Here is a 22,155-nt window from a genome sequence, read left to right as displayed (position 1 = left end):
CCGCGGGCAGCCCTGAGCCTCGGCGGGCCAGTAGCTGCGCCGCCGGGCACTGCTGGGGCCAGGAGTCTGCTTGGGCGAGGTGACCTAGGAGCTGGGAGGGCAGGGCACGGCCACAGCAGGGCCCAGTGCACTCGCTGGGGCGCATTCCCGCCCTGGCGCCTGAGAGGGGGGCCCGGACCGCACGCCCCCCGCCCCGGCTTCTGAGCCATCCCAGGGATGCGTGGGAGGGGGCGGGGGAGCTGGGGCCACCCCTTCCTTGGCCCGGTGGGGGCGACCCCGCCAGGCTGAGTTCGGCGCCCTGGCCCTGGTCTGGATGAGGGTGCGCTCCCTGGGGGCCGCGAGACGCGCCGCATGTGCGCATGCGCACGCGCGCAGGGAAGGATACAGTTCTCGTCTCCCTGCCGGTTCTTCGGCGGCCCCGGCATGTTGAGCAGGACCAGTTGGGCGTCTTGGGACCTGCTGAGCACCACGCCGTTCAGCTTCACCGCCGTGTGCATCCGCCGGACGTTGGAGTGGTCCCTGTGGGGAGCAGGCGGCGGCCCCTCGGTAAGCCACGCCCACACGTGCTGGGGCAGCCCCTGCGGTGTGGGTCCCCAGGGTGCGGGGTGGGGGGGAGGGGGCGGGAGGTGGAGCGCAGCTGCCGCAGGCTAACCAGGACCCCCTGCCCTCGGCCACCTGGAGGAGGTCCTTCAGCCTCCAGGGCAGGCAGGACACCGGAGACCCTGCCACTCGCGGCCCTGGCCGCAAATGCGTGGGGACACTGCGATGGCACAGGTGTGCACCGCGGGCCCTCTGTGGGGAGGGCCATCAGCGCCTGGCAGAACTGGAGTCCCAGGAAGCCGCCGTGGGAGAAGTGGCCCTCTCTGAACTGGGGCACTGTGAGGTAGGAGGCGGCCGGTGGACCCGGATCCCAGGGCCGGGCAGGGCAGGCGGCCCCGAGCCTGGGTCTGGGGAGAGCCAGGCAGGGCAGGTGACCCCTGAGCCCCAGGCAGCACACAGCAGCCTGCATCTGTCCCCCATGCCCCTGGGGAGGGGACTGGGAGCTGGACATCGGGGTCCTGGGCAGCGTGGGGATTCACACCCTTGGCTCCTGCACTTCCCGAGTCGCACAGAGACAGGGAGAGAAAGAGGGAACACACACACATGCGTGTGCATGTACACACATGCCCGGACACAGAACACACATGTACACCTATGGACATGCAGCAGGACACGTGTGGCACACATGGACACCGGTGCAGACGTACACATGCAGATATGCACGGGGAGGAGACAGACGCAAACACACACGGGCACCCACGTGTGCTCCCCGGGACACGGTGCTGTCACTGCGGGCTGACGGTGGGGGGGGCAGGCCTGACCTTTGACCTTCCAGAGGCGTCTTCTGCCCTGACCCACGGAGGCGCGTGTGGGGAGCGCCTCTCCCAGCAGCCACGTTTTCTCTGAGTCTACGGCCTGCTGGCCCAAGCCCAGGGAGACCCGACCTCGCACAGGTCTGTGCACGTGTGTGCGCCCACGTGTGTGCCCACGGGGAAGCAAGCCCTACTCCTGTGTCAACATGGCTGACTCTCGGCAGCCAACTCCCTGGTGGTCCACGTGGGCACGGGCGGCTCGCAGCCCCCCGCCTGCCCCAGGCCCACGAGATCACGGCGTGGGGGGCAGAGCGAGGTGACGGCAGAGGAGACGAGATGGACAGCACCTGCCTGGGAACTCGGACTGACCACACCCCTTCCCCGTGGGGAGGGCGGATTGCACAGGGGAAGCATCGCAGGTCCTGTCTTGACCTGAAGTCACAGGCCTGGCTCCCGCTCAGGGACACGAGGACCCCACGCCTGCCCTACACGTGGGGGAACCCCCGGGACCAGCTGGCCTCAGCTCCGAGTGAGTCCAGTGTGGGCCCCAGGGAGTTCCACGGGAGACGGGTGTGGACGCCACGGCGGAGCTCTGCCTGCACGGGGCCCACACCGGGACACAGATGTGCACACACATGGCTGTACACGCGAGACCACGGTGGAGCTCTGCCTGCACGGGGCCCGCACCAGGACACAGATGCACACATGGCTGCACATGCAAGCATGCAAGGAGGCCAGGGCTGAGCTCTGCCTGCACGGGGCCCGCACCAGGACACAGATGTGCACACACACGGCTGTACACGCCAGGAGGCCACAGCGGAGCTCTGCCTGCACGGCGCCCGCACCGGGACACAGAGGCACACACGGCTGCACACGCGAGGCCACGGTGGAGCTCTGCCTGCACGGGGCCCGCACCGGGACACAGATGCGCACACGGCACACGGCTGCACACGCGAGCATGCAAGGAGGCCAGGGCTGAGCTCTGCCTGCACGGGGCCCGCACCGGGACACAGATGCACACACGGCACACATGGCTGCACACGCGAGCATGCAAGGAGGCCAGGGCTGAGAGGCCCAAGCCTGGCAGCGACTTACAGGTTTCCCCATTCTCTACGCAGAGGAGAAAGCACAGGGCACGCGTTACCCCAGCTGTGAGCACGAGGCCCCTGCAGCCCACCTGGGTCCCGCCCGACCCCACAGGCATCACGGGCCCCGTCTTCCCCAGAGGGAGCAGCCCCGGCTCCCCACCAGCTGGAGTGACAACTGAGCACAGCTGCCTCGCTCCTCCTCCACGGCCCGGGCTCCCCTCCCCTGGGGCCGCCCCAGCTCTGCAGGGCACAGGGTGGGCTCCCCTCCCCTGGGGCCGCCCCAGCTCTGCAGGGCACAGGGTGGGCTCCCCTCCCCTGGGGCCGCCCCAGCTCCGCAGGGCACAGGGTGGGCTCCCCTCCCCTGGGGCTGCCCCAGCTCCGCAGGGCACAGGGTGGGCTCTGTCCCCTGGGGCCGTCCCGCACCCCCCCTCCCCCCGCCAGAGGCCAGCGGCCGACACCCACGGCTTCAGGCTGAAGAGGTCTCGGAACCCAGCCGCGCCGGCATCTTTGTTCCTGTGCTTCTCCGCCGTCAGCTTCTCCTTGGTCCAGGTCATCTGCACCTTGTCCGGTGTCGGCGGGGCCTGGGCCCTGGAGGCTGCCGTGTGGGACGCCGTGTTCCTGTCGTGGATCAGCTGCGCCTGGGGTGGGCGGGGCTCGGCGTGAGCAGCGGCCACTGGGGCCAGGCCGCCCCGCAGATGCGAGGGCTGAGCAGCGCACGACTGGCCCGGCCCTGCTCCTCCCGCCTCCCCCTGCCCCAGAGAGAAGGCCCCAGGGCTCCACGTGGGCACCAAGGGGACACTGGCACTGGGCAGTTCTCGCTGGACATGGCCCCAGGCCACCCTCCCCTGCCTGCCAGCACAGGAACATCTCAGGTGCTCCCAGGCCCAGCCCTGTCCAAGGGGAGGCCAGCGTCCACCCCCTGCCCCCAGGGCTCCCGGGGCAGGCCACCACTGCCTGGGCCCCCACTGCGGAAGTGTAAAAGGGGAGATGACCGGCAGCTGTGCCCGCGGCAGGAGGCCCGCGGCCCCCACAGAATCAGCAGGTGGTGGGCACCGCAGGGCCCCTCAGATCGACTTCCGTGCCCTGCCGGACCCGTCACCGCGGGAGCCCCGCACTGACTGCGGGAGCCCCGGGCAAACCCAAGGCCCAGAGCTGACGGAGTGCTGCCGTGACCCAGGCAGAAGCACGTCCCCTCAGCGCCCCACCCCAGCCACTGCAGACACACAGGAGCCGTCGGTCTGCACGCTTCGGGCTGGGCACGCCCCTCACGGCGACACCAGGGGCAGCGGGCATAAGCCGGTGCCACACCGGGGATGCTGCGTGCCCGGACAGCCGTCTGTGGGCCCACCGCCCCGCACACACGCACGCACGCACGCCTGGGCCTCTCACCCCACAACCCCTGCCGTCCGCCTGGGCCGCTCACCCCCCAACCCCCCGCCGTCCGCCCCGGGCCGCTCACCTCCCTCTCCCTCTCCCGCCCGCTCACACACCTGGGCTGCTCACCTCCCTCTCCTGCCCGCACACCCAGGCCGCTCACCACCTTCTCCCTCTCCCACCTGCCCGCACACCCAGCCACTCACCTCCCGCTCCCGCTCGCCCTTGGTGAGCTGCATCTGCTTCAACATCTGCGACCTCTGCTCCATCAGCAGCGTCTTCTCGTAGGTGAAGGCGGAGATGTCGTTTTCCACCTGGAGTCCCAGAGCGAGCGTGAGGCGCTGCCGCCGCCCCCGGGCCTCAGCTCCCCTGCCCGGGCAGCCCCGAGCCTGCGGATGACACTGCAACCCCAGGCTGACCAGGTGACCGTGGGCTGGGGTGCCGGTGCCCCAGCGACAGGCGTGGGCTGCTCCTCAGGCCACCCTGCCCCACCCGAGGCTACGTCCACGTGGAAGCCACGTGGAGACCACACAGGACGGCAGGGTCTTCAGCACTGGCCACGCGGGGACTAGAGTCCTGCCCACGGCAGCTGTTAGTGGAGACCAAGAGCAGTCACGGCCACGGAGCAGTCCATGGCAGAGGGGTGGCCGGCTGGCCTGGGCTCCCGGGGCCAGGAGGCTGTGCTGGTGCCCCAGGCATCGGGTGCCAAGCACGCGTGTGGTGGAGACGCCCGAGAGTGGCAAACCCAGACCCGGCGTCCACGGCTCTGCCCTCTGCAGGGCAGGGGAGCGGTGCCTCAGCGGCTTCTGCCAGCCCGCGTCTCCCCCCAGCCGCACACCCGAGAACGTTCTGGGCACGCAGACGGCAGCAGCAGGCGCGACTCGCACCCACAGCCGGAGCCCCACGCCGGCCACGCACCATCTCCACCACCTCCACCTCGGCGCTGATGCGCAGGTGGTACAGGAACATCTGCAGGTCCTTCTTCATCTGCACGCTGTTGTCGTCCACCTGCGCCACCGTGAAGATGCGCATCCGGCACTTGCGCCACACCTGGCGGGCGGGGCTGGCGTCAGCGCGTCCGCAGGCCCCGCCCCGCGGCCCGCCCACCCGGAGGCCCCGCCCACCCCGGCCCCGCCCCGCACCTTGTGCTGCCGCAGCAGGAAGGGCAGCAGCATGAGCATGCCGCCGTCGTGCACCACCCACCACACGTCGATGCTGCCCTCGCTGAAGCGCTCCTGGTTCTGCGGGAACGCGTCGATGTTCTTGGCCACCAGCAGGGCCTGCTGCGCCGCGGTGGTGTCGCGGACCGTGTCTGCGGGGAGAGGCGGCGCCGGCGGTCACCTTCCCGGCCGGCCGCGCGTGCTCCCAGCTCCCAGGGCCCGCGCCCGGCGCCGGCCACACCCACCGACGAAGTACTTCCAGGAGTAGGGGCTGTCGGGCTGCTTCCAGGCCTCGGGCCAGGCCATGAGCACCGTGTTGTGCTTCATGCCGCCCAGGCCGGCCGCCTGGATCAGGTGCGAGCAGCCGTCGCGCAGGCTGGAGGAGACCACCAGCTGGCAGAAGCCCTTCATCTTCTCCGCCCCCATCAGCGCCCGGATGTTCTGCGGCACAGAGCGGGTCAGGGCCGGGCACTCAGCGGGCGTGTGTGCACAGGAGACACGCAGGGACAGCAGGTGCGCCTGCCTCTGGCACCCGAATGGGGCACCGCCCCGGGGCCAGGAAGGGCGGGGAGGGGGAGGGGCCTGGCCTGCCCCTGGGTCTCGGTCCCCGCACACTCCCAGACCCAGGCCCGCGGCCTCCCGCGTGGGGCCGGGACGAGCCCCACCTCCTCGGCCCGCTGCGCCTCCACGTGCTTGTCCAGGAAGGTGCCCTCCAGCACAGAGCCCACGATGGTCAGGCCCTTGCCGGCCTTCAGCTGGGAGGTAAAGGACAGCAGGCGCGGGTGCGTCACGCGCTGCTCGGCGTCCAGGGTCAGCATCACCAGCACCTGCGGCCTGGGCGTCAGGGGCAGCGCTCAGCGCGGCGGCCATGGGGGCTGCTGGGGGCCAGGCCCCGCCCCTGGACCAAGGCTTCCCCAGGGGTCACTGAACGCGGGCCGGGACAGGCCCAGCCGCTCACCTCCAGTTCTTGGTGTGGGGCGGGCCGTGCTCCACGCGCAGCAGGGCGTAGCGGGCGGCGTTCAGCGACAGGCCCCTGATGCCATCACCCCACTCCTTCTCGGCCCTGGGGGACGGCAGGGAACCACTCACCCCGCAGCTCGGGCACTGCCCTGGAGCCCAGGGCCTTCTCCACCTCAGGGAGGGATTGCGAGCGGCCACGCTGGGATGGGCGGCTGTGCGGGGACAGGGTCACCGTGTGGACAGGGCACAGGGCCAGTGCCCCCTGGGAGGAAGAGCGCTGCGCGCAGAGGGGAGCTGGGGGCCCCGCCTGCTTGGCTCGGGCACCACCACTCGGCTCCGGGGCTCACCCGCGGTACTCGATGTACTTGTAGATGCAGCCGGCGATGAGCATGGCAAACAGCGCGTAGTACCAGGAGCAGATGAACATGAGGGCGAGGCACAGGCTCATGCCCAGAAAGGACAGGGTCCTGTGGGGGCCACAGGGGCACTCGGCATGCAGGAAGGACCCCGTGGGCCACACGGAGACCCTGCACGTCCAGGGCACACCTGGACACAGAGGCCAAGGACCTGGCCAGGCGGGGCTTCCCCAGCGGTAGTACCGCCCCCTGCTCCACCCCCCCCCCATGGAGGACCAGGTGGGGCCATCCCCAGCGGTAATACTGCCCCCTGCCCCGCCCCTCCCCCACGGAGGACCAGATGGGGCCATCCCCAGTGGTAATACCGCCTCTTGCCCCGTGGTACCGCCCCCTGCCCCGCCCCTCCCCCACGGAGGACGGGCGCCCTCACCAGTGGTAGTACCGCCCCCTGCTCCACCCCCTCCCCCATGGAGGACCAGGTATGGCCATCCCCAGTGGTAATACCGCCCCTTGCCCCGTGGTACCACCCCCTGCCCCGCGCCTTCCCCACGGAGGACCAGATGGGGCCATCCCCAGCGGTAATACCGCCCCTTGCCCCGTGGTACCGCCCCCTTCCCCACGGAGGACCAGATGGGGCCATCCCCAGTGGTAGTACCACCCCATGCCCCGTGGTACCGCCCCCTGCTCCACCCCCTCCCCCATGGAGGACCAGGTATGGCCATCCCCAGTGGTAATACCGCCCCTTGCCCCGTGGTACCGCCCCCTGCCCCGCGCCTCCCCCACGGAGGACGGGCGCCCTCACCAGTGGTAATACTTGAAGCGCGGGCGCCAGTTGGGGGTGCGCAGCAGGGTCTGCACGGCGCAGGCCAGGTTCACGAACATGTAACACATGAGGAAGAACCTGCGGACAGAGCGGGGGCGGCCCACGCTGAGCTGGCGCGCCTGGCCAACCCTTCCCCACCCCACCCCCCGGCTCTGTGTCCCCTCGCGTCCCCGACTGCTCGGCCCTCAGGCCTGGCGCCCCGCGCCCACTCACATGGACAGGATGGGCGCCACGCTGTCCAGGGAGGCGATGAGGATGCCCGTCTCGCAGATGAGGGCCGTGAGCAGCAGGGCCCACGTGGGCTCCCCGTTGGCCTTCCCGTGGCCAAACACCTGCGGGAGGATAGAAAGGGGCTGCACCACGGGCTGGCCCACGCCCAGGCGGCTCTACAGGGCCTGCACCTGACCGGCCCCCAGCCACCATCGGCCCCACTCCCACTCAGCCTGCACGAGAGCCCAGGCCCCTCCCCATCCGTGGCAGGCTGCCACCGCAGCTCTTGTGCCGTCCTCAGGACAGCCCTGGCTTCCGCGACCTCCCTGCCCAGGGCTCCAGGCACAGCATGCAGGGCAGGGCCAGGCCGCAGGGCCCCGTCCGGTCAGCACAGCCACCGCCTTGGTGCCCATGCAGAGGGGACAGTGGCCGAGAGCAGACGGTGGCATGTGGACCAGCTCCCCAAAGGCACCAGGTGGCCTCAGGAGACCCTGAAGACCAGTCTCAGGGGTGGGAGCGGCAGGAGTTTCCAGAAAGCCACCCTCACCACCAAGGTCGTAAGGCTTGTCTAGCCAGCTCCCTACGACGCAGATCCAGGGAAGAATGGTCAACTGGGGGTGGGGGCAGGGCACAGCAGAGGCCCTTCCTGTAACCCGCCCGCTGGCCTCCATGTTCTGCCGGGGTCAGGGAGCTGGGACCCAGCCTGCGCCCCAAGGAACCAGACTGAGGCCTGGGGGACTGAGCCCGGGCCGCTGTGGGCCCCGAGAACCGAGTCGGGCAAACAGGAAGTGCCCGGGCGGACGTCGGAGCACCAGGCGGGGACATCAGAGGGGGTGCTGAGCTGGCCCGGCCTGGCCGGACTCTTATACGTGAGGACACGTTGGACCTGTCCTCACCGCTTTGGCTGGAGCCCCAGACCTGGCTCCTCCCCAGGGCCACAGGACCACGACGCCCACCCGAGACTCGGGCCTCACGGCCACGCCTCCCTCTCCCAGTCAACCCAGAAGGCCTTGCACAGCAGCCGCAGGGACCCCGGGTCTGGAGGCGGCACACAGGTGTCTACCGTCTTTGTTCCCCTGGGGACGCTCACGGGCCTGGCCCCGGCCCCTCTGGGGTGGGGTGGGGGGCTCACCTGCAGGAAGGGCACGATGCCGTCACGGGCGATGGCCTGCAGCAGGCGCGGCGCCCCGGTGAGGCTCTGCAGCCCCGCGCCGCAGGTGGAGAAGAAGGAGCCGATGACGATGACCCAGGGGGACGGCCAGGCCAGCATGCCGATGACCAAGTTCCCCTGCAGGGCCTCCCCGAACCTGTGGGCGGGCACACGTGGGGTTCAGCACCACCGCCGAGAGACAGGGACGGTGAAGGCACCAGACTGGAGCCCTGGCCTGGCCTCACCCGAGGCCCTCTCTGGGGTCTGTGCAGCAGGGCAGGGGCCCTGGGGAGGAGGGCTGCCCCTGCCCAGGGTCCTGCTCCCCTAGGTTGCTCTCGGCCCAGCCTAGGCCACAGTGGCTCTGAGGGACGGGCGGCGTCCTGGGGCCTGTGGGCATCACTGACCCCCACTGGGACCCCCACTGCGCCTCCACCCAGAGGCAGCCCGGGAGGTCTGCCAAGGTCCCAACCTTGCCCCGCTGCACCCCTGCAGTCTGCCCGGCCCCACTGGGGTCAGCGTTTGTCAACGTCACTCCCCGGCTGCCAGCTCAGGCCGGACGGGCAGCAGAGGTCAGCCCACCCCCCAGGAAGTGTCCACTCCAATGCTAGTCTTCCTCAGGGCGGGCGGGGTGAGGGCTGGACGCACTTGTCTCGCAGGACCACGCCTTCGATGCAGGCGCCAAACAGCACGATGCACGAGAGGTCTGGGGCTCCGTTAAGGAAGTGGCCCCAGAGCAGGGAGGCGGGGTGGGGCCGCAGCCACCTGGCTGTGTGTGGGTGTGCATGTGTGTGGTATGGGTATGGGGGCACAGCCGTCAGCGGGGGTCAGCGGTGGGGATGGGAGTGCAGCACCCGCACCAGCAGGGTTCTCCCCACCCCACGCCCACCCGTGGGGTCCCCAGGGCGCTGTCCTCTGGTTGCCCGGCTGCACCGGCCGTGCCGACACCGGGCAGGGTCACACCCAGGGTCTCAGAGGCGACAGCTGTGGCAGCTCACTCGTGCTGCCCTATCACCCGCTCCGGGGGGAGGGCAGCTGGGGCCCCCAGCCTCGGCCGTCCAAGGATACAGATGAATGACGTGGTCACGATGGCCAGGATGGTGCCCGTGGGGATGGACTTCTGCGCGTCCTTGAGGTCCCCGGACCGGTTGGAGCCCGCCATGATGCCTGCAGACACACGGGCGGCGTCACGGCACGGCGCCCCGGCGGAGGCCACCCCGCCAGGGCGGAGCTGGAGGCCGCTCACCGGTCACGGAGGGGAAGTAGATGCCGACCAGCACGGTGAAGTAGGTCGTGATGTCCGACAGCACGTAGGGCAGCCCGCTGGCCCGGCCGTCCTCGGGCGTGGGCACCGAGGCCACGCCCTTCTTCTCCACGAACGCCCCCCTGTCCGAGTACGCGCTCCACAGGTTATCTGCAGGGGGAGGGGACGCGGAGGCAGACTTCCTGAGGGCGTTCCGGAACCTTCTGTCAGGGAGGTGCGGGCGAGCGCCAGGCTGTCTCACCTGCTGGAGGCCTCGGGAGTGGACCCTGGCCTGGCCTGCAGACACCCCCACACCCTGCCACCCACCCCTGCCCCCCCTGCCCCCACGACCTCAACCCCTGGGCATGGCAACGAGGGGACCCAGGCCACACCTGGAAACCTTCCTTCCTGTAACGTCGGCCATGTCGGGCTGGGGAAGACCCCTGCCCGCTCATCACTTCCTGTACCCAGCAAGTCCCAGCCTGGCACGCGGGCCTCCAGGAGGGGCCCCCAACACTTCTACGGCTCTGGGGAGCCCTCAGGCTGTCTACAGCTGCTGGGAAGGGGACCCCGGGACTCGGCTGGGCCAGAGGCGCCAGGGCCCCGGGGGAAGCCCGATGGATGGGGCGCCCTGCCTCACCCCTGGGCTCACCCAGGAGCACGCCGCTGGCCACGCCGGGGATGCCCTGGATCTCGGTGACGTTGTTCTGGGCAAAGTACTCGTTGCAGGCGGTGTCGAGGCTGGAGCCGTTGCAGAAGAGGCCCCAGAGCGCGGTGGTGGCTGTGCCGTTGCTGACCGCGCGCACCTTGGCACAGGTGTCGAAGCCGCGCCTCGCCAGCGTGCGGTTCCCGAGGAGGCAGACCCTGGCGCGACAGGGGCCTGAGCCCTGCGGAAGCTCCCGGCTCTCACCCAGGCACCAGGGAGGCCACTCCCCCAGGGCCCCTCCACACGGGCTCCTGAGGGGCTACCAGCCCGGGGACCCAGCTGCTCCTTGGACCGGCTCTGGGGGTGGTGGGCGCCACGCCCCGCACGGCAAACGTCCGCCCCGTGTGCTCACCGACCACCGCCCCCAAGCAGAGGTGTGGGCACCCGGGAGCAGCTTCTGCGAGTGCCCAGGGCCTCCACCAGGTCTCCTGTCCTCCTGGGCGTGCCCAGACCGCCTCACACCCTGCTTCTCAGGACAAGGCCATGGGCGGCCTGGAAGAGGCGGGACCCGGTGGGACCCACCCTCAGCCCCCGTGCCTGGCCCAGAGAGAGGGGTGTGAGAGGCCCACAGGGACTCACGGGATGTCCGGGGGGTCGAAGGCGGTCTTGATGACGCCAGCGTAGATGGCCAGGATGGACAGCACGACGCAGGCCAGGAAGACCAGGGCCAGCTTGTTCACGTACTTGACCCCCACGAAGACCACCACGGCCATGAGGGCCAGCGTGCAGGAGCCGTACACCCTCATGTTGTGCAGCAGGGCGGCCGCCTCGCCCTCGGGGGTCTCGGCCTGGAACACGGCTGCTCCCGGGGAGATGTACGTCTGCGAGGAGAGGGGCCGCGTCCAGGGGGCCGCCACCCCAGCCTCGACCACCTCAGGGCCTTCTGCTGCCCAAGGAAGCAAGCCCACGGCCGACGCCACTGGACACGGGGACATGGGGACACCCCATGAGGGGCGCCGTCACCCCTAAGCACCACCCCACCCCCGGGACGCGTGCAGAGGCACAGGGTGGGGGCCCTGGGGCGTGCGTGGCGTCCGCCCAGTGCTCACCAGGAAAATCTCAATGGTGCCCAGGATGTACATGGCGCCTGCAAAGGTGGTGCCCAGGTAGAAGCAGAGGCCCACGGCCCCTCCGAACTCAGGCCCCAGCGAGCGGGATATCATGTAGTAGGAGCCGCCAGCTGCCAACAGGACGGGGGTCAGACCTCGCAGGCAGGCCTGCGGGCTCCCGGGGCCGTGACCCCCACGGAACCCTGGCAGCAGCCCACGGCTTCCACACTGAGCCGCACCTCGGGAGACGCGCCCGCTCCTGCGCCGGCAGCCCCTTGTGGAAGAGAGCGGAGGCCCAGAGCATGGCCGGCAGGGCCCCCAGCCCCAGGGGCCCCCTCCCTGCAACAGGTCTGGGTGTTGTCCACGTCAGGCAGGACACCCAGCGTGTTAACCTTTGTTCAACAGAAAAACAGGGCCAGCAGCAGGTTAACGCCCTGGCCTGCGGTACCGGCATCCCCTATGGGCGCCAGTTCAAGTCTCGGCTGCTCCACTTCCCATCCAGCTCTCTTCTGAGGCCTGGGAAAGCAGTGGAGGATGACTGACCCAAGTCCCTGGGAGACCTGGAAGAGGCTCCTGGCTCCTGGCTTTGGACTGGCGCAGCTCCGGCCGTTGCAGCCATTTGGGGAGGGAACCAGCGGATGGAGGACCTCTCTCTCTCTCCCTCCCCCGACCCCCCTTGCTGTAACTCTTTCAAAGAAATCAATCAATAAATCTTAGAAAAGAAAGCCAGCTGCCTGAGGCCCGTCTGGCCCCGGGGATCTGTGCGGGGACTGCGATGGGCCTGGACGCTGCCCGGCAGGACGCTGGGGCATCTGGGAGCCTCCCGGGGTGCCCCGCCTTTCCGAGCAGCAACTTCCAAGGCCGCCGGCGGCACGTGACCTCCCGCTGAGCCTGTGGGACGGCGCTACCCAGGACCCAGCTGGGGCCGAGCAGAGCCCGGGCCAAGGGCGTGAGCTGTCAGTTACCAGGGCTCTGCTGTTGATGAACCACTGACCAGGAACCACATCAGGGCCTCCCCTTTCCACAGGCAAAACCCCGGGCGAGGGCACAGCATCCTCCAAGCTCCTGGCCAGGGGCCAGACGGGGACCACAGAGCCCCCTGGGAGCCACGGCTGCCCCCCCAACGGGGCCTGGGCCGTGATCCGCGCTATGGGCCTCTGTCTGATCTTTGGGGTGACACTCACGGGAAACTAAAACTCAGAACCGAAAGGAGGCATCCCGCGCCTCCGGGCAGGGGCGCAGGCGCAGGGGGATAGGAGCGGCTCCCGGCTTCCCCCAGCCCTCCCCGCAGCCTGAGGGACAGCCAGCAGGGGGCTCAGGACCTCCTGCTGCCCAGGACCGGGCAGGAGACCCAGGCCTCCGGGGATGCCGCACTGCCTCCCAGAGCCCTGGGAGCCTGGGGGGCCATCGGCGCCCCTCACCTGGGACGACGCCGTTGGTGGCGATGGCACTCATGGAGACGGCCGTCAGCATTGTCTGCAAAGGCACGGGCGTGCGTTCCAGAAACTTCCCTGGGGGGCCGGCCTCAGGGTGCTCCCGGACCCCGGCTGTTGGTCTCAAAGGAGCTGCTGAGGGGCGGGAACACCCGGCTCTGGCTCTGAGCCCTGCCCCCACCCACTGTGCCCCTGCAGACCCAAAGGGAGCGAAGACAGGAGCCCCCGGCCCCGAAAGACCGGCTCGGCCTGGAGCCCAGCTCGCTCTCACGAGGCACGGGGGCCACCCGATGCCCGTCCGCCCCGGGTCCAGGAGAGCGTCCTGCTACCCGCCCTCTGTCCAGGAAGGCCTGTGTGGCCACACGGCCAGGGGCCGGGGCAGGGTCTCCGCCCATCTGCACTGTCTGGATTCCTCCCAGACAGAAGGCCTCAGGGAACAGCCGGTCATGGGGGAGGGGGACAGAACCCGGGGCAGTCAAGACCAGAGGCCGGGGTCAGCCCAGGCCAGGCTCCGCCTCCCCGACCCCTGTCTGCACGAGGGGACCCTGAAGACGCCAGGGCCTGGGAAGGTGGCCTGCTGCGCGTCCGCGCCCCTCGGCCACCTGGGACAGAGCCCTGCTGGCCTGGGCCCACTCACGCAGGTGCAGCACATGGACACGATGAGGAAGGACTCCAGGACGCCGGCCGCGCCCACGATCCAGGTCAGGCGCAGGAAGAGGATGACGCCCAGGATGTTCTGCAGGCAGGGCAGGTAGACGCCGATGAAGGTGCCCATGCACGGGGCCTGCGAGCACAGGGGCCAGGCCAGCTCAGAGCGCGCCCAGGGCCCAGGACCCCCGCACCCCCAGGGCACAGGTGGCCAGGGCCCAGGACCCCCGGATCCCCAGGGCACAGGTGGCCAGGGCCCAGGACCCCAGGACCCCCAGGGCACAGGTGGCCAGGGCCCAGGACCCCCGGATCCCCAGGGCACAGGTGGCCAGGGCCAGCTCAGAGCACACGCGTCCAGGGCCCAGGACCCCCAGCACACCCAGGGCATGGCATGTCCAGGGCCCAGGACCCCCAGGGGGCGCACCTTGGACTCGCGCGGCCGGCTGTCCTCGGCCTCCTCGTGGTCCACCACGCCCTGGCTCAGGTTGGTGTAGTTGGCCAGCTTGTTGAGCAGCGAGGACACCATGGGGTTGCTGTCCATCTCCTCCTACGGGCAGGAACCGGTCACCGCCCACCCAGGCTCCCTCAGCCAGGCCGCTCTGAATGGAGCCGGCGGGGCTCCCACACACCTGTGGGTGGGCCTGGAGCCAGAGGCAGGGGCTCCAGGCTGGGTGACGGGGGCGGGGCCAGAGCTGGGGCGGGAGGGCTCAGGGGGCTGCCATGCTCGGAGCTGGGGGAGGCAGGTGGGTTCCAGGGGGCTGGCCAGGGTCGGAGCTGGGACAGGCAGGCAGGCTCTAGGGGGCTGGCCAGGGTCGCAGCTGAGGCAGGCAGGCTCTAGGGGGCTGGCCAGGGTCTGGAGCTGGGGAAGGAAGGCGGGCTCCAAGGGATTGGCCAGGGTCGGAGCTGGGGTGGGAGGGCTCAGGGGGCTGGCCAGGGTCGGAGCTGGGGTGGGTGGGCTCCATGGGGCTAGCTGGGGCTGAGCGTCCGCAGACACGGAGCTGCAGGTCAGGGGTCCCCGGCGTCCAGTCCCAAGGGCGGCCCACGGCCTGGGGCCCTGTGGTGACGGCTGCTCCTGCACCGCCCAGGTCCAGGCCCCCGCCTGGGCCCCGTCTGTGTCCCACCCGGCTCCCTGCTAACATGGAAGGCAGCAGGGACGCTCGTGCGAGGGGCCCAACCGCTCTACTTCTAAGTAAACGCGCGTTTAAAGAGCCCAGGGAGGAGGCCAGTTACCTCGAAGAGGGCCATGTTCTTGCCCTCCAGCAGGCTGTCGCCGTCCGCGGCCGCGCTGCCGATGAACGGGCTGCTCTCCCGCGCGCTCCCATCGCCTGCAGGGAGAGGGGGCTCAGCTCCAGCCGCCCAGGGCCTTGGGGGCTCAATGTGGGCCGTGACCCGGGGAGTGGTCCCCAGGGGGCGCGGGGTGGGGTGGGTGCTGCCCTTTTCCCCCTCCTGAGGGAGGTGAGACGGCACCAGGCCAGCAGCGGTGCCATGGGAGACGCTGCCACGTCAGAGCTGTATACACCATGACTGTGGGAGACACTGCCACGTCAGAGCCACGCCTGCTGCGGCTGTGGGAGACGCTGCCACGTCAGAGCCACGCCTGCCGTGACTGTGGGAGACGCTGCCACGTCAGAGCCACGCCTGCTGCGGCTGTGGGAGACGCTGCCACGTCAGAGCCACACCTGCTGCGGCTGTGGGAGACGCTGCCACGTCAGAGCCACGCCTGCTGCGGCTGTGGGAGACGCTGCCACGTCAGAGCCACGCCTGCTGCAGCTGTGGGAGACGCTGCCACGTCAGAGCCACGCCTGCCATGACTATGGGAGATGCTGCCATGTCAGAGCCGCCACGCCTGCCGTGGCTGTAGGGATGTGGCCATGTCAGCGCTGCACGCACGTGGCTGTGAGGGACGCCCCATCAGAGCCACGCTCAGAGCCCGGGCGACTCTCACTCTACTCCACAGCGGGGACGGTGCCACCTCGCAGAACCAGCTTCCCTGGGCCACGTCCCACAGGGGAGGGCCTGGTTCCAGTCCTGGCTCCACGGCCCGTCCTGCAGCCGCGCCCGGGAGAAGCAGCAATGGCCGTGCACCCCGTGGGAGACCCGCGTGGAGCTCCAGGCTTCAGCCGGCCCAGCCTTGGCTGCCGTGCGCACGTCAGGAGCTAAGACAGCGGGGAAGGCACCTCGCAAATAGAATGAAAATGAGTCCTCTGACGGCTCCCTCCACAGTCGCCCTGAGAGTGGGCCAGCGCCCAGGGCTGGACACCAGGAGGGTCCTGGGGCGGGGCGGGGGACACAGCCCCCACCTTCAGGGAGGCACGAGGACAGGGGTGCGGCGGCAGGGCAGCAGTCGGGTGCCCAGAGCCAGCGGGGTGGCGCCCACAGTGCAAAGTGACCCCTGCTGACCGCAGTGACCCCAGCAGGCAGGCCCCAACTCCAGCCCAGCCTCCTCCCTGCCAGGTCCAGGCCCCGGCCACTCCCACACCCGGGGAGGCTGGCCCCACAGCGGCCACCACTCTGTCCCGTCCGGTGCCCCACGGGGGCGGGCAGGCAGGCAGCGGGGCCCGGGGGAGCTGCTCCACCGCTCTCACTTTGAAGCGACCTGAGTTGGTGTCGGGGGTGGGCTACGTCCCCCTGGGATCCCCCACACTGCTGGGCTGTCACTTCTGGGTCAAAACCTGAAACAGCAGAAAATGCAACCACAGACCGGGCCCCGCCTGAGGGAGACGCAACCCCACACTCCGGCCGGCCGCCCAGACAGCCCCGGGCACGGACGGTCAGGCGGGCTGCCCTGATGACGGCCTTGGCGCCGGCTCTGCGGGCTCCTCCCCGCTGCTCAGCTGCGCTCAGCAGGTGAGCAACGTGACAGTCCCAGGGCCCAGGGACAAGGTCACAGGTCCTCGCTGACGCCGCCCGCCCCACCCCAGATGGCCTGGCCCAGCCCCAGGTCACGAACTTGAGTAGTCCCGGCTCTCGGGGCCGGGTCACAGAGGGACGAGGCGTCCAGCCCTGAACTCAATACCACAGGTCCCCACCCAGGGTCCAGCACTCCACCCTGAGCAGACCTCCCCGTCTCGGAGCAGCTCCTCACCCCAACCCTCCGCCCAGACCCCCTCGGGCCCTGCCCACCCCTCCTCCACAGCAGGGGAGGGGCCTGCCCTGGCTCAGCCCACACCCCCGGGGTGAGCACACGGGCCCCAGAGACACACCTGAGTCCTGAGCAGGGTGGTACCCTCCCACGATGACCGCGGCCAGCTCAGGGCCCCACGGGAGCCCCGACTGTGCCGGCTTTGAGTCTATTTGAGAGGTAGAGACACAGAGACTGACAGATCTGCCTGCTGGCCACTCCCCAAATGCCCACAACAGCCTGGCCTGCGCCAGGCTGAAGCCAGGAGCCAGGAGCTCCATCAGGGTCTCCCCCACGGGTGGCAGGGGCCCAGGTACTTCAGGCATCACTGCCGCCTCCCAGCGCAGGTGGAACTGGGAGAGGGAGCCAGGAATGGAACCCAGGCACTCGGCCCCAAGAGGCGCCCTGACCACGGGCTGAACGCCCGCCCCGCAGGTCCAGCACCCAGCTCTGCACTCAGCCCAGGGGGTGCAGCTCTGAGGGGCACGGCCGTGCTCACAACCACAGGATGGCACGGGGCGGCCAGCACATCGTCAACACGGGGGAGGGACTCGGCTGGGGCAGCGTGGCCGGGGCTGGCACAGCAAGTGCCCGCCTCCCGGAGCCTCATGGCAACAGCACGGCCACTGGCCACAGGGTCCCGGCCACGGCTCCCGGCAGCTGCTCTCCCTCGTCCCGCAGCAGCTGTTCTGTGCCAGGACCCCTCAAACCTCTGCCCCTGGTGGCCACACAGCTCAGGGGCCCCTCAGCTAGGCCAGAGAGGCTGCCGCAGCCATCCCCTGCCCCCAGCATCAGGTCCTGTCCCACATCCAGGCCAGCCCCCCCCCCCAACACTGATGGCTCAGAATCGTGGCTTCTAGGGCAGGGGCTCTGCCCGAGCAGCAGGCGTCCGTGGGGCCTGCACCCCGGGCCCGGGCAGTCGAAGATGAAGGCGGAAACAGAAGGAAGTGGCCACACACACGTGAGAGGCGGGGTGATGTGGAGGCCGGGCGCCCTCACTGGGCTGTGGCCCCTCAGACCTCTGGCTGACCCGCCCCACACCACCCTGCCCACAGCCTCCAGGCTCCCCCCGGGAGGTTCCAGGTTCCAGCCACGGAGCTGCCCAGACTCTGCCGTGCTCAGCAAAGCCCCACGACCGTCACCCAGCCCCACCGCGCTCAGGACCGGCCGAGGCCCAGCACAGGCGCCTGACAGAGCACAGCCCTGACTCCTCCAGCCTCGGCCGGCACCCAGGGTGAACCACGGATGAGCCTCACTTACAGATGGGGAGAGGGGGCCGGCGCCATGGCGCAGCGGGTGAAGTTTCCGCCTGCAGTGCCAGTACCCTCTTGGGGCGCTGGTTCGAGTCCCAGCTGTTCCACTTCCCTACCAGCTCCCTGCTGATGGCCTGGGAAAGCAGTGGGAGAAGGTCCAGGCGCTGGGGCCCCTGCACCCACATGGGAGACCTGGAAGAAGCTCCTGGCTCCTGGCTTCAGCCCGGCCCAGCGCTGGTTGTTGTGGCCATTTGGGGAGTGAACCAGTGGATGGAAGACCTCTTGTTCTCTCTCTCTCTCTCTGTGCTTTTCAAATAAGCATAAAAATCTTTGGCAAGAAGACACACAGAGGCGGAGGGGACACATGAACATGGGAAACAAGTGGACTACAAACCGGGACGTGGCTGCCTGCAGGAGGGAGGGGCACTGGCTGCACACGGAGTCCTGTGCCCAGGGACTGAGAGTCCCACCCCACCCTCGGGGTCTTCCTGCTGCTCCTGCATGAGCGCCTGCTCACACCCAGGGCCCACGTCCAGCAGAGGATGGCACGGAGGCAGGGGCACCGTGGCCGGCCGGGAATGGGAGCCATCGCTGGACGTGGGCCCCTGACGAAGTACACAGACATGTGCCTGTCACCCACAACACACGTGCACACACACGCAGTGACCCGGCTCCATCACACACGCACGCGCACACACACACACACGCAGTGACCCAACTCCATCACACACACAAAGACATAGACACAGACACACACACAGAGTGACCTGGCTCTATCACACACACACACAGTGACCTGGCTCCGTCACACACACACACACACACACACAGTGACCTGGCTCCGTCACTCACACACACACGCGCACACACACACACACACACACGCAGTGACCCAACTCTATCACACACACGCACAAAGACATAGACACAGACACACACACACAGTGACCTGGCTCCGTCAGACACACACACACACACACACACAGTGACCTGGCTCCGTCACACACACACACACACACACACACAGTGACCTGGCTCCGTCTCACACACACACACACACACACACACAGTGACCTGGCTCCGTCTCACACACACACACACACACACACACACAGAGTGACCTGGCTCCATCTCACACACACACACACACACACCCCGTACACGCACACACACTGGGTGACCCGGCTCTGTCCTGGGCCCCACAGCAGCCTCACCCTGAGCCGAGCGGCGAGCACACGGCCCCCTTCCTGGAGCAGGTGAGGCTGGGCCTGGGCAGGGTGTGACGGTGGACCCCGTGAGGACACTCGGCCCAGTGGACCCGGACCAGAACCTCCTGGGCTGGGGGCCGGGGGAGGCAGGGCACTGCCGAGGTTCCGGTCACCCGGGCAGCGTCCTGAGCTGGCGAGGGGCACCGTAGCCGTCACGGGATGGATGCATCACCCGGGCGCCACCCACAACCCGTTCTCAGCCTGGCTGCCACAGCCACCAGGCAAACCCCAAGCCGAGGACGCCCACCAAACAGCCCGTTCTCAGCCTGGCTGCCACATCCACCAGGCAAACCCCAAGCCGGGGACGCCCACCAAACAGCCAGCCCCACCCTGAGCCTGGGGTTGAGGACGTGGCCGGCGCCGTGACAGCTGAGTGAGGTCCTGATCCCGGTCACACTGCAGGCCTCACACGTCCCACGTCCCGAGGGCAACACGCCTGCCCCCTCCTCCCAGACGGTCCAGAGAACGTGGGTGCAGCCCAGCGCCATGGCAGAGGCAAAGCCACCGCCTGCGACCACAGCATCCCACACGGCGCCGGTTCCAGTCCCAGCCACTCCACTTCCAATCCAGCTCTCCGCTGTGGCCTGGGAAAGCAGGGAAGATGGCCCAAGTGCTTGGGCCCTGCACCCACGTGGGAGACCTGGAGGAGGTTCCTGGCTCCTGGCTTCAGCCCGGCCCAGCCTCGGTCACTGCAGCCATCTGGGGAGTGACCAGAGAATGGGAGAGCTCTCTCTCTCTGCCCTTCAAATATTGCTTTAAAAGAAAGCAGGGTGTGAGGAGCGAGGGGCAGAAGACAGACAGACGGACGGACAGACAGCGACACGGGGGGGGGGTGCAGGCCAGGAGGGGAGCAGGTGGAAATTCTGCTATTTTCCTGCAACTTTTCTCAGTCTGAATTTACACAAAATCAGTGCAAATTCACTCAAATCGAAGGGAATCTCCAAAAGCCCTGCAGGGAGGCCTGCGGCCCCTGGCTGACCGCCGCGGGCACGGGCAGGCTCCCGGGGCTCAGCCCCTCGCGGCAGGGAAGAGGCGGCTGGGCCGGCCCCCACGCGGCCAGGAGCCCGTGAGGGGGTCACAGCGCCAGGGCTGGGCAATGCTCACGGAACTGCTTCCCGGCAGGACGTCGAGTGGGCACCACGTGGCGATGTGGGCCCCGTGCTGCCAGGGCAGCCGCAAGGGCAGGGCCTGAGACACACGGGGACCGAGGGTCACGCACTCACCTCCCAAGGTGGGACGGACCTGGGGCTGGGCCATGCACCCCACGGTGGCTGCTGCGCCCCTGCCTGCTCGTGCCGTTGCCCACCAGACACGCGTACAGAGTGCAGCTCAGGACACGGGCAGCAGAGCCCACGCCACCTCGGGCCGGCTCTCCAAGGAGCAGCGGAGCCTACAGTCGGGACCGCCCTGCTGTCCCTGGGCCCCGACCCCCCTCACAGTGCCCACTCATATCAGCCAGGCCCGGGCGGGCAAGAGGGATACTCGGACCTGCTGGGCAAGGAGCCGAGACCACGAGAAGCCCATGGCCAGCAACAGGGCACCTCCATCACAGCACACCCACGGGTGCTCGGGGACGCCAGGGCACCTCCGTCACAGCAGACCTGCGGGCGCTCGGGAAGGACCGGGCACCTCCGTAACAGCACACCCACGGGCACTTGGGAAGGACCGGGCACCTCCGTCACAGCACACCCACGGGCGCTCGGGAAGGACCGGGCACCTCCGTCACAGCAGACCTGCGGGCGCTCGGGAAGGACCGGGCACCTCCGTCACAGCAGACCTGCGGGCGCTCGGGAAGGACCGGGCACCTCCGTCACAGCACACCCACAGGGCACTCGGGAAGGACCGGGCACCTCCGTCACAGCACACCCACGGGCGCTCGGGAAGGACCGGGCACCTCCGTCACAGCACACCCACGGGCGCTCAGGGATGACCGGGCACCTCCGTCACAGCACACCCACGGGCGCTCAGGGATGACCGGGCACCTCCGTCACAGCACACCCACGGGCGCTCAGGAAGGACCGGGCACCTCCGTCACAGCACACCCACGGGCACTCGGGGACGCCGGGGCCTGCCCCACGGCTCGGCGTTCTTCCACAGGCCCCAGCGCCTCCCGGTCCCCGCAGGACTCACCTGGGGCGGGGTCGCCCTCCCCCTCGGCATGGGCGCTCATGGGGCTGGCGGAGCCTGGGGTGCAGCGTCAGGAGCGGGGCAGCCTCGGCCGGCAGCCCCCGGGGTGCTGGCCACTGTGGGCCCGGATGGCCTCTGCAGGGAGGCGGGACGACGGCAGGATCGGGTGTCCTTGGGCGGGACGAGCCAGCACAGCGGCGGGAGGGGGCAGGGCCGGACGCGAGGCTGCAGCTGCCGGGACCGCCAGGGCCACACGGCGCCTCCGGTGCCCACGCGTGGGTCGGGCGGCGCGTCACGGCTATGGCCCCAGGGCTGACGGAGCACAGGTCCACCCACGCGCTACAGCCACTGCCCTTCCCTGACCTCCACGAAAGCCAGGGCCAGGTGCACGGCGGAGCAGCGCCCCTCACGGCCCCACCCCCAGCTCTGCCGCCCACGGCGACCCAGCAACACGCAGGCCAGCGCCATCAGGCCAGCAGCTCGCAGCTCCGCTCCCACGGCCCCCAGGACTACACGGAGCGGGGTCTGAGCAGGTTGGGAGGGCCGGCGCCGCCGTCAGGACACAGACAGAACCCAGAAGTCCCCGCAACCGGGGCCGCGGGGGACTCACGTGGGACTGGGCGTGGGACTGGGCGTGGGAGCACCGTCTGTGGACCCTGAGGTGGGCTCCTGCTGTTCTGCCACACACGGCTACTTCCCCCAAGTGATGGCCTCATGACCTCTAAAAGGCCTGGTCAGTGGGCTCCCAGCACAGCTGCACCCACGGCCCCAGCCCCTCCACTGCCCCATACACAGCCCGGGAACGCCCGGGGCTGGGGCCTGCGCCCCAGCAAAGTA

General features: G+C 69.5%; 1 protein-coding gene across 6 annotated transcripts in view; it reads right to left on the bottom strand.

Annotated features, from left to right (window-relative positions):
* SLC12A7 (solute carrier family 12 member 7) overlaps window positions 1-22,155 on the bottom strand; it is a 55,779-nt gene that overhangs the window by 1,087 nt on the left and 32,537 nt on the right. For 4 of the 6 annotated variants that reach the window (XM_070056265.1, XM_070056263.1, XM_070056262.1 and 1 more), the window contains exons 2-23: window positions 14,780-14,874; window positions 13,974-14,096; window positions 13,539-13,685; window positions 12,890-12,944; window positions 11,469-11,599; window positions 10,999-11,240; window positions 10,366-10,577; window positions 9,717-9,884; window positions 9,539-9,637; window positions 9,119-9,176; window positions 8,456-8,630; window positions 7,327-7,445; window positions 7,093-7,191; window positions 6,282-6,401; window positions 5,933-6,037; window positions 5,640-5,808; window positions 5,220-5,415; window positions 4,957-5,126; window positions 4,733-4,864; window positions 4,021-4,128; window positions 2,903-3,078; window positions 386-519 (exon numbers count right to left, since the gene is read on the bottom strand). In XM_070056265.1, coding sequence (XP_069912366.1) covers window positions 386-519; window positions 2,903-3,078; window positions 4,021-4,128; window positions 4,733-4,864; window positions 4,957-5,126; window positions 5,220-5,415; window positions 5,640-5,808; window positions 5,933-6,037; window positions 6,282-6,401; window positions 7,093-7,191; window positions 7,327-7,445; window positions 8,456-8,630; window positions 9,119-9,176; window positions 9,539-9,637; window positions 9,717-9,884; window positions 10,366-10,577; window positions 10,999-11,240; window positions 11,469-11,599; window positions 12,890-12,944; window positions 13,539-13,685; window positions 13,974-14,096; window positions 14,780-14,794 — 2,953 coding nt within the window. In that variant the 5' untranslated portion in view covers window positions 14,795-14,874. 6 annotated transcript variants of the gene reach the window in all.

Source organism: Oryctolagus cuniculus, chromosome 14, assembly GCF_964237555.1.
Source record: "Oryctolagus cuniculus chromosome 14, mOryCun1.1, whole genome shotgun sequence".
Lineage (NCBI taxonomy): Eukaryota > Metazoa > Chordata > Mammalia > Lagomorpha > Leporidae > Oryctolagus > Oryctolagus cuniculus.
Note: the sequence above shows the minus strand (reverse complement) of the source record. Positions and strands in the feature narration are given on the sequence as shown.